Consider the following 11,941-nt stretch of genomic DNA (forward strand, 5'->3'; position numbering starts at 1 on the left):
TATTACTGACTAAACTTTCGCTCCTTGTGCTTAAACGGTCAAATACACATAGTTATGTGTCAAAATGCCCGTCTTTGCGAGTATCCTCGTAAACACAGTTATTTGTGTCTTAAATGGATGTTAATAGTTAAAGATAAAGCATGTGTTAGGCTATATGAGATCCTTAGCCTATATTATGAGATTTTAAAAGGATATTCACCCAAAAATGAAGATACTGTTATCATATACTTACCCTCAAATTGTTCTAAACCTCTATGAATTTCCTTTTCCTCCTCAACATAAAAGAAGATATTTTGAAGAATGATCGTAACCAGTTTCTGGTCCCAACTGACTCCAATAGTGTTTTTTTTTTTCATATATGGAAGGCATACCCTGTCAAATGCGGCTTTACGGAGCTCAACGGCTCTGAACGGCTCTAGCCCAAGCTGTGATATAAACAAACGCTATTGGCTATTTTAAAAAGGGGCGGGCTGCTTGATATGTCCCGCCCTGTCTTCCTGTTTCAGTTAAAATGACATCAACACATAGAGTAACGCTGCATGTTTCTAAGCATTTCAGGGGACCTTTAAGATGCCTATCTTTTGAAATAGCCTTTGGGAGTGTATTTACGATGTCTTAAAATGCTGCCTCCTTAGGCAGCTCACTATGTTTTGGAACAGAGCCTATGCCTTCCAAACACTCACTTTTGTCACGATGCATATGACTCACAGTTCATCAGGTTTGCAGGGACATACAAGGGACCCCCTGAGAGAAAAACAAATCTCCCTCACTAACAACACACCTGTCATAAGTGGCCACGATGAAGTTTAGCAGCAGGCCGATGGACTGCTCCACGTTTATCTGGTGGGTGGTGGGCAGCCGCTTGTTGAGCTGGTAGAAGATGGAGGACAAAATGGTCTCCAGGCGTGACACATTAATCTCTGCGTTGTGGTCTAACGTGCTCAGCCCATTGTCACGGAAAGCTTCGATCATGTTCCACACGTCCACTAGGTGAACTACGACAGGAAAAGTACACCAGTGAGATCATTAAAAATACAGAATGGATATGTTCTGTCATTTTTCCCATACTAGAACAAATTTACATTATATACAACCAAAGTGACTTTGTACAAATACCAAAATACACAAAATGCACCGAATGGTATTTTAAAATAAATAACATGGAAACAGGACTTACGGTTGCATCGTTTCTGAACAAATCGTAGCTTACATGCTGTCCTATACGTTGAGAGACGAATAACATCAAAGTTTTGTGCCCCTGGTGAAAATCACATGGTTCAGTTTTGTTACTTTCACATTGGCAAGACCCTTAAACCAATGGTTTGCACCAAAATTCAAATTTTGTCATTATTTACTAGGGGTGGGAATCCTTTGGCATCCAATTTCAATTCTGGGTATCACAATCTGATTCCAAAACAATTCTTGAATTTATTTGTGCAATTTTATTAAATTACATATTAATAATTAATTTAAAAAATGGTTAAGAATTACAATCAACTAAATATACCTTCAGAACATACAAGCAATTATAAATGATATATTACTAATGACATAAACTGTGGTAGGTATATAAATTTGCATTCACACTAATGCACAAATCTATTTTAACATATCAGATGTTTTGTCCTGTCCTTAAGACATAACTGATTGTGTTTGCATTAATTTCGCATCATAAAAGCATTTTTGAGATGCAAGTGCAGTGAGTTTTATGCATCACATTTTTATTCCATTTCAAGCAGCAAAAACTATGCCTCTGTAGAGCATTTGGAACAGAAAAACTGAAATACCGTTGAGTGAAACCACACAATGTCAAGCAAAGCACATGTTTCTCACAGCGCATGTCCTGAATCCAGAATCATTGAAGCGAAGATTATTTACTCATCATCATGTTGTTTCAAACCTGTATTACTTGCTTTTTTAAATGGAACACAGAAATGTTGAAGAATGTACTGGCTGCTCTTTTCCACATAATACACGCTTAAAAATAAAGGTTTCAAAAGGGGGTTTTCACAGCAATGCCATAAAAGAGCAGTTCTTAAAATAACCATTTTTTTCTTAGTGTAAAGAACATTTAAAAAAACTAAAGAACCTTTTCGTACTATAAAGAAATGGCCATGTATGTTAAAGGTTCTTTGACAGAACCATGTATGCCAATAAAGAAACTTTATCTTTAAGAATGTAGGGATCCAGGCTGTCGAGATCCAAAATGACAGCAATACCCCACTAAAAAGGTACAGTCAAAATTTTGTGGGCAAAAAAATATCCATCGTTAAAGCCCCGTTCACACCGCCAGCGACACACAGCGACAAAGCGACATGCTCCTATTCATTTTCAATGGAGAGCTGGCGACTTCCGGCGACACGAGCGACAGTGACCGTTGGCGACAGAATGTGGGCGTGTCAAGCGATACGAGTCAAGCGACAAAAGTTAAAGGCAGAGTGAGTGATTTTTCAAAAATGCTTTAAAAACTGATTCGGGCCGAATCGCAAAACAAACTTGTAGCCAATCAGCAATAAGGGGCGTGTCTACTCGTGATGTGGAGGAGAGCGTGTTCAGTGCATGGGACGGACATTAGCCGAGCCAGCGACAGAAAGATAGAGATGGCGGATAAAAAACAAAAGAGGAAAACGTCTGCGGAACGATAAGGCAAGAAGTAGGACCCGTGTAAATATCGGATCAGCTTTCCAGCGCTGGAGAGAACTCAAGGAGCGGAGGCCTGCGATCGGACGCCGAGGTTGCTTTGTTTCTTCTCAATAGGTGAGTAACACCGGGTCTACAACAGCTAAAGTCTGCCTACACTAGACGCGATCAAACGACCGTTGAAAACCATTTGAAATCGGTGTCAGCACGTCATAAATAGAACCCGGCAGCAGTTTTCTGTCGGGATTTGTTGCGCCGCGCCACTCACGTCCGTAGACACGGTGTAACATTGGTTTTACTTTGTTTCACAGAACTAATCGTTGCCTGGGTTGCGTACGTATATGAGGGGTGGAGCTATCAAAATAGGGGCAAGACCCTTTTGGGGTAGAGGCGTGTTTGTTTTGGTGATTTCAAATATAAACATTGGCTACCAGAAATCACTTACTCTGCCTTTAAAAGAGAGCGTGGTCAAAACAGGCAGGGTCCAGAAACAGCAAACAGTAATATCCCAGGCAGAGGCAAAAGAGTAATCCACAAACAGGCAATGATCAGGGCAGGCAGCAAACTATCAAAAACAAGGAAACAGTCCAGGGTCAAAACACAGGCAGGGTAAAACTAGGAAATTCTGAGAACTAGGAAACTCAGAAAACAAGGAACACAAGGAAACTAGGAAATAATTTGAACATGCAGTCACCAGCGATGTGAGCGTGTGTGTGTGCCATTCTTATAGTGTGAGACTGGTAATGAGAGACAGGTGGTTGCAATTGATGAGCTCTGATGAGTCCAAGCAAAGGATTATGTGTAATGGACGCTTCCAGACGCTCCTTAACAGGAACAGACCAGAGTACAGAAGGGAGGTGGAGCGGAGGCGGAGCAGGGGGAGGGATGGAGGGCCAGGTCCATGAGGAAGGGAAAGAACAGGGGACTGAGTTGGAGCGACATACAGCGAAAAAGTCGCTGGCAGTGTGAATGGGGCTTAATTCTCAATAGTGTAGCGATAGATGAAGCACAGCTCACACAGAAGTTCGCTTGCAAACCAAGCAGCTTTCTGTTGGTCAATTCATGTTACCAACTTGAACACGAGCAAAATCTGCTTGGGGAACTTTTTCGCCCTCATGCAAAACTCCTGGTTCCCTTTCGAGCGGTCTCTCCTGTTGCATTAACATGCTATGGGGAAAGTCCTGTTTACTCTGCTACTGAAGCCTGATTTGAACATGTTCGTGTACCTGCACAAACCAATGGCGCCTAAAGGGGTGGAGCCGACTGCTATATAAGTTTTCTCCTTCAGCAACGAAGGTCATCTCCCCGCTGGACTCTGAAGCAAGAAGCTCAGCCTGCTGCTTCGCTGCCATGAGAAGAAGCCCCGGCAGAGGAAGATTGCTAGAAGCCACAGCCATATCACCCTGTAGCCCAAGACTGGTTGCCCACTGAAACTAATCAGGGTTGAGCCTGGTCAGTACCTGGATGGGAGATCTCCTGGGAAAACTAGGTTGCTGCTGGAAGAGGTGTTAGTGAGACCAGCAGGGGGTGCTCACCCTGTGGTCTGTGTGGGTCCTAATGCCCCAGTATAGTGACGGGGACACTATACTGTAAAAAGCACCATCCTTCAGATGAGACGTTAAACCGAGTTCTTGACTCTGTGTGGTCATTAAAAATCGCATGGCACTGGGCCAATTTGGGTCCTGGCCAAATTCCCTCCACTGGCCCTTGTCAATCATGGTCTCCTAATAATCCCCATCCACTGAATTGGCTCTGTCTCTCTCTCCTCTCCACATATAGCTGGAGAGCGAACTGATTCGCATTCTCACCAGGCTGTGGAGAATCTCGGCTTAGAATGGTCGTCTCCAGAAGAACCTGCCCACAGCCGTTTAGACAAATGATGCCCACTGGGCTGTCGTCAATGAATCTCCCGCTAGAGTCTGGTGCCGTTTTTCTTGGAAGTTCACGATGAATTCACAGAGGCGTGGTGTGCCCCTACTTGGCGCATGTCCACTTTTCTAATTCTGCCGCCCTCACCTCTGTTGACGGTGCTGAAGTAAGAGGGTATGGCAAGCGCCCCCCTCGAGAAGAGGCGGTCGCTGCACACCTCTACCCGCCATATTCCTGGCAGATTTGCAAAGTGCTTCACTGCAGCTCAGAAGTCGTCACAGGTCATTCACCACTTCCTGCCTAAGCGCTCCAGGCCAGTAGAATGAGGTTACTCACTCCAGTTCGCTCGCAGGCCACCTCGCTTCAGAGGCATTATTCAAACTTCAGTACAGGACGACAATGCTCACGTTCTCAGGTCTGAAGTGCAAACTCTGCTTGTAAAAGGAGCCGTGGAAATGGTTCCTCTAGCGAACAATGAGTCAGGCTTTTGCAGCCGCTACTTCCTCGTGCACTTATGAATCTCCCATTCAAGATGCTGACTTGGAAGCAGATCCTCATTCAAATATGCCCCGGGGACTGTATTTTTTTATCAGTGGATCTAAAAGACGCTCACTTTCACATCCAGATTGCCCCTCATAACAGACCACCCTTGAGATTCACGTTTGAGGGGGTGACTGTCTCTGGCCCTACGCACTTTACGAAGTGAACAGACGCGGCTCTTTCTCCTCTGAGACAGATGGGAATCCGCATTATGAATTACCTAGACCAGTGCTTCCCAAACCGTGGGCCGTAGCGGTATCGCAGGGGGGGCCGTTGCTAGGCTAAATCAAAATATTAAAATAAATAAAATATTCTAATTGTTCTAAAATGGGATTTTTTCCCCCCTCCTTGTGACACAAATAAAAAACATAAAAACATTTTTTTCCATTATAGCGAGGTGAGATACATTGCTTATTTACAAACTAACATCAGTTGCTTAGTAGGAATTCAGTCACAATTAACCATCAATTCAAAAATGCGACAGTGGCTGCTCGGTAAAAGAGGAGCAGAGGATGACAATCCATCCTCATTAACCTAACTGCACTTCAAGTAAACTAAAGACTCGTAAGTACAGTGGGGAGTACTTGTCCTTCGGATTTACGAGTGTTGGTCCTGCTGACAACCCCATGCCTGTCTGTGTGCTATGCTCAGAGACCCTTGCTAATGAGGCACTGAAACCATGCAAGTTACGCTGTCACCTTGAAACAAAACAGGGGCCGTTTGGCAGCAAGCCTCGAGAATTTTTTAAAAATAAATTGAAAGATTACCTGCATCGTAAAAAAGTGATCGAGTCAACCTGTGTGATGGGTGGCGAAAAAGAAAAGGCAGTGACAGCATCCTATGAGGTATCAAGACTGATAGCTACATCTGGAAAGCCCCACGCCACTAAGCAGATGGCCAGCATAATGCTGGGAAACAATGCAGTTAAGCAACTTAACTTGATTTCTTTATCAAACAACACGGTTAAGCACCGAATTAATGATATGGCAGAGAATGTGTTCCAGCAGTTAATTTGCAGAGTTCGAGCGAGTCGTTTTTATGCAATTCAAATTGATGAGTCCACAGACATCGCGGGTTTGGCGAATTTGCTCGCATTCGTTAGGTATAAATGTGATGGATAAATTGAGGAAAACTTTCTTTTTTGCAGACCTCTTCATTCAAACGCAACTGCGGAAGCTATTTTTGACATTCTGAATGATTTCATAATTTCCAGTGACATCAACTGGACAAAGTGCGTTGAACTCAGCACCGATGGTGCTCGTGCTATGCTGGTCCGACACAGTGGAGTGGTGAAGCGAGTCAAGGACGTGGCCTCGTTGCTCACTTACATACATTGCTGTATTCACAGAGAGGAATTAGCCGCTAAGAGAATGCCCATGGATTTAAAGACAGTTTTGGACGATGCTGTCAGAATGGTGAATTACATTAAAAGTCGTCCACTGCAAGCACGTTTGTTTTCCCTTTTGTGTGAAGAGATGGGTAGTGAACACCGCCAGCTTTTACTACATACCGAGGTCCGCTGGCTCTCACGCGGCAGAGTGCTCACCCGGCTCTTCCAGTTACGTGACGAGGTCAGAACATTTTTCATTGATTCCAAATTTGAACTTGCAGACCGCCTCTGTGATTTCGACTGGCTTTGTAAATTGGCCTACTTGGCAGACATTTTCAGCCACTTGAATGGACTCAATCTAGCCCTACAGGGGACAGCAGTAACAATGTTTCACGTGCATAACAAAATAGAGGCAACCGTAAAGAAAATTGATCTGTGGGGGAAAAGAATTGCCCGAGCCAACTATGAGTCCTTCGAAAACGTGTCCGACTTTTTGTCTAAGGAGGAAAGGCCACTACCCGTCACTGCAGCAGTTGCTATGACAGAGCACATGCAGGCTTTAAAGTCTCAGATGCAGGACTACTTCCCTGACATCAGCAAACAGCAGAGCTGGCGACTGGCTTTGTAAATCGGCCTACTTGGCAGACATTTTCAGCCACTTGAATGGACTCAATCTAGCCCTACAGGGGACAGCAGTAACAATGTTTCACGTGGAAAACAAAATAGAGGCAACCATAAAGAAAATTGATCTGTGGGAGAAAAGAATTGCCCAAGCCAACTATGAGTCCTTCGAAAACGTGTCCACTTTTTGTCTAAGAAGGAGAGGTCACTTTCCGTCACTGCAGCAGTTGCTATGACAAGAGCACATGCAGGCTTTAAAGTCTCAGATGCAGGACTACTTCCCTGACATCAGCAAACAGCAGAGCTGGATACAGTATCCCTTTGCCAACCACACTGAGGATGTAATTGCGGGACTCACCTACAAGGAACAGGACATCCTCGTCAATCTATCCTGTGACAGCTCCTTGAAACTGATTTTTTCTGAAAAAACTTTGACTCAGTTCTGGTTACATGTGTCAAACGAATACCCTGAACTTGCCAACAAGGCAATAATGTTTTTGATGCCGTTTGCCACAAAGTATATTTGTGAAGTGGGATTTTCGGTGCTTGTGGCCTTAAAGACAAAGTACAGGAACGTGTTGAGTGTGGAATCTGATCTCCGTCTTAAATTGACGTCGATTCAACCAGACATCAAATCCTTAACAGCTGAAAAGCAACATCACCCATCTCATCAGGTACTGTCTGGATGACTGCTGATCAGACTGTGGGACTGTTCTTTACTAAAACTGACAAAGTTTACATCGTTCCTCAGTTTAAATGTAGGTTTTTAGTTTTTTTTTTTAAAACATAGTTATGTATTTCATTGCAATAGATTTGTGAACTATGTAGCTTCTGTTACACACTTTGATGCAATATAATTGTAAATAGTATGCAGAAAGTATGTAGTGTTATGGATTTAAATATATCTGTAAAGAATGTTTACATCATCTTACTTTCACCAGAATATAAAAATATTAAATTGTATGGTAGTTCTCATAATTCACATGAAATTCTTACAAACTGGTTAATAAATGTTGATAATTTTGTGCAAAGAGACAATCTGCTCTATTAAATATATCTAATATACAAATATATCTAAATATATCTATATACTATTAATCTATATATTTTTTAACAAAGAGGTGTGGGGGAAGTTTGGTGAAGTTTGGGAAGCTCTGACCTAGATGATTGGCAGGCCTTAGCCAGAAAGGAACAAGAACTCATCGCTCACTGGTCGCTGCTGCTCAGCCACCTGGAGCGGCTTGGGCTACAAATTAATTTAGCCAAGAGCTCTCTGTCTCCCAGCCAGTGAGTGGTCTTCCTGGGGACAGTTATCAATTCTGCCCAGATGCGGGTATGGATTACGCTGGAATGCTCCCTTAAAATTAAGCGGCTAGCAGCGTCATTCAGACTCAGGACTTCATGTCCCCTCTGGGCTTTTCAGAGGATGCTCGGCCTCATGTGAGCCACTTCCTCTGTGATTCCTCTGGGCCTGCTTCACATACGGCCCCTCCAGTATTGGCTCAAAGCCCATGTCCCGTCCCACACTTGGCGCCTGGGACATTTTCATCTCAGGGTTACCCACCGCTGCATCAGAGCTGTGACCCCTTGGAAATCCCCTCGCCTGTTTCAATCATCCCGTTGGGACTGACCTCCAGAAGGACGTTGGTCATGACAGATGCCTCCAACTCGAGTTGGGGAGCTCTCTGCAAGGGCAGACGGCATTCGGCTCCTGGTCAAACCTGGGGCAATGCTTACACATTAACTGCCTCGAGATGATGGTGGTTTTTCCTTCCTGCCGGCCTTAAAAGGGGCACCACATCTTGGTCCGTTGGGACAACATGACAGTGGTAGCCTTATTAATCACCAAGGCAGTCTCAGATCACACTCCCTTCATAGGTTGGCTCGATGCCTCTTTTTATGGGCACAGGCAAACTCCTCTCGTTGAGAGCAGTTCAGTCCAGGGGCAATGTAGCTCCAGGAGAATGGAGACTACATCCCCAAATGGTACAAATGATCTGGTCTGTCTTCAGGAGGGCAGAGGTGGACCTCTTTGCCTCAGAAGACAACTTTCACTGCCCAATTTACTTTTCAAAGCAGCGAGATGCTCTGGCCCACAAATGGCCCAGCGCTCACTTGTATGCCTTCCACCTGGTTGCCCTGCTTCCTCAGGTCATCAGACGGGTCAGGGAAGTCAGATGTTCTATCCTCCTGGTAGCCCCACTCTGGAGGAATCAGACATGGTTCCCCGCGAGTGTGACTAATACCATTTTGGAGGCTAGAGTCCCATCTACAAAACATCTCTTCGCCCTTAAATGGTCAGTCTTTTCTGAATGGTGTGCAGCACGGAACAAGGACCCGTCCTCTTGTGATGCGTATCATGTGCTGATCTTTTTACAAGAGCTACTGGACAAAGGGCGCACCCTTTCCACGCTCATAGTATATGTAGCTGCCATCGCGGCAAATCATTCTCTCGTGCCTAGCCTGTCATTCGGCAGAAACAACCTTGTCATTAATTTTCTGAGGAGAGCTCGGAGATTGAATCTGCCTCGTCCTCATACTGTGCCGACTTGGGACTTATCTATAGTCCACAGGGCCCTACGGGGCCCTCCCTTCAAGCCGCTCCAGCCCGCTGACTTGCGGCCCCTGTCACTTTTGTTAATGTCGGTCAAGCGAGTGGCTTCACTCCGTTCAGAGCACAGGTCATCACCCTTCTAGCTCTTCCAAATTGAGAGGATGAGCAGGATCCTAATCCACTCTGCCGGGTTCGGGTCCTTAGAGTGTTTGTTGACTTCTATTGGTGATATCTGTGCGCCCGCAGCCGGTCATCGCCATCTACCTTCACCAGGTTTTATAATTTGGACGTCCCTGCCCTGCAGGCACGGATTTTGTCCACTTAAGTTTACCTAATCCCCTTTGTAAGTGGAGAAGGTTTTGTTATTTAGTCCTCAGCCTAGGTGGCTTGGGTCTCATTGTTAGCTCAGACTTACAGGAGCCCTTAGTATGGGCGCTCCGGGGCTGGGTATGCAGAGCAGCTTTGTTCTGCACTTGCTTATAGCATGGCGCGATTGGATGCAAAGGAACACTCTGGTTACGTACATAACCTCGGTTCACTGAGATATGGGAATGAGTGTTGCGTATGCTGATGTGCTATAAAGCTGCACGTGAGTCGATGACTGTCGCTTCAGTTGAAAGATTCTGACGAAATGACGCTCAGAGCCGACTTGTATAGCAGTCGGCTCCACCCCTTTTGGCAGGTTGAAGCACCATTGGTCCATGCAGCTACACGAACGTGATCAAATCAGGCTTCAGTATCAGAGAAAACAGGAGTTTCCCCATAGCGTGTTAATGCAACGTTCGTTCCCTTATCTCAGGGAACCAAGGTTATGTAAGTAACTGGAGCGTTTCATCGATTCCTATTGAAATGACTGGATTTCACAAAAAGTTTTAAAAAATACGCACATCTGACGGGCAAAAAAACTCAATGAGGGTGTTCAACTCTTAGTCTATATCTCAAAGTTTGTCTGATGAAGATCCATACGGCTCGAAACGTCACCTGTGGTGAGAACATGAAATAAACATTTTTACATTTTTGCATTTTTGGAGCTGTGGTGTGCCAAGCTTTCTTTTTTTTTAATGGCTGGATTTCGCAGAGAATCTGAAAATGTCACCTTCAAAGTTTCATAAAAGCGGCCCATATCATTTTCCCACCATTTGTGTCCTACAAAAGACAAATGTCATACAGGTTTGGAACGACATGAGGATGAGAAATTTTGGGTGAACTATCCCTTCAAAAATGTGTAATCTATGACAAACACAAAAATACTCTGAATATACAAAGCAACTGTGACAGTTTTACTTGGACCATCAACCTGGTTCTACCGTTTTCTCAAAATCGTATTTGCCTTCCAACCATAGACACTAGTTTGTGCCAGTCTATTGCCCTGTGGCAGTGGAGGGCGAATAGAATTCGACAAGACCTCTGTGTATGTGTGTGGTGCATTGTGCAGAAAATGTTGTTAACTCTGAAAGCAACTCACTCATCTCCATGAAGAGCTGTCTCTTCTCCACCATGGATTTGCTGCTTTTACTTCCCTCTTCAATCATTCTACACAACACAAAAAAGGTCAATTTAATACCACAGTTTAACCACGGCCTCATTACGACTCAGAAGACAACTTTCACTGCCCAATTTACTTTTCAAAGCAGCGAGATGCTCTGGCCCACAAATGGCCCAGCGCTCACTTGTATGCCTTCCACCTGGTTGCCCTGCTTCCTCAGGTCATCAGACGGGTCAGGGAAGTCAGATGTTCTATCCTCCTGGTAGCCCCACTCTGGAGGAATCAGACATGGTTCCCCGCGAGTGTGACTAATACCATCTTGGAGGCTAGAGTCCCATCTACAAAACATCTCTTCGCCCTTAAATTTCAATCATCCCGTTGGGACTGACCTCCAGAAGGACGTTGGTCATGACAGATGCCTCCAACTCGAGTTGGGGAGCTCTCTGCAAGGGAAGACGGCATTCGGCTCCTGGTCAAACCTGGGGCAATGCTTACACATTAACTGCCTCGAGATGATGGTGGTTTTTCCTTCCTGCCGGCCTTAAAAGGGGCACCACATCTTGGTCCGTTGGGACAACATGACAGTGGTAGCCTTATTAATCACCAAGGCAGTCTCAGATCACACTCCCTTCATAGGTTGGCTCGATGCCTCTTTTTATGGGCACAGGCAAACTCCTCTCGTTGAGAGCAGTTCAGTCCAGGGGCAATGTAGCTCCAGGAGAATGGAGACTACATCCCCAAATGGTACAAATGATCTGGTCTGTCTTCAGGAGGGCAGAGGTGGACCTCTTTGCCTCAGAAGACAACTTTCACTGCCCAATTTACTTTTCAAAGCAGCGAGATGCTCTGGCCCACAAATGGCCCAGCGCTCACTCGTATGCCTTCCACCTGGTTGCCCTGC

At 45.0% G+C, this 11,941-nt stretch overlaps 1 protein-coding gene across 5 annotated transcripts in view; it reads right to left on the bottom strand.

Annotated features, from left to right (window-relative positions):
- Positions 1–11,941, bottom strand: part of LOC107741848 (dystrobrevin beta-like) — a 55,023-nt gene that overhangs the window by 36,969 nt on the left and 6,113 nt on the right. For 2 of the 5 annotated variants that reach the window (XM_016554646.1, XM_016554645.1), the window contains exons 1-3: positions 11,020–11,086; positions 1,178–1,258; positions 782–995 (exon numbers count right to left, since the gene is read on the bottom strand). In XM_016554646.1, the coding sequence (XP_016410132.1) occupies positions 782–995; positions 1,178–1,258; positions 11,020–11,086 (362 nt within the window). Of the gene's footprint in view, positions 1–781; positions 996–1,177; positions 1,259–11,019; positions 11,087–11,941 lie in introns of those variants that run through there. The other 3 variants (XM_016554644.1, XM_016554643.1, XM_016554642.1) reach the window with 2 other exon arrangements.

This window comes from Sinocyclocheilus rhinocerous, unplaced genomic scaffold (genome assembly GCF_001515625.1).
Source record: "Sinocyclocheilus rhinocerous isolate Xijiao unplaced genomic scaffold, SAMN03320098_v1.1 scaffold1157, whole genome shotgun sequence".
Lineage (NCBI taxonomy): Eukaryota > Metazoa > Chordata > Actinopteri > Cypriniformes > Cyprinidae > Sinocyclocheilus > Sinocyclocheilus rhinocerous.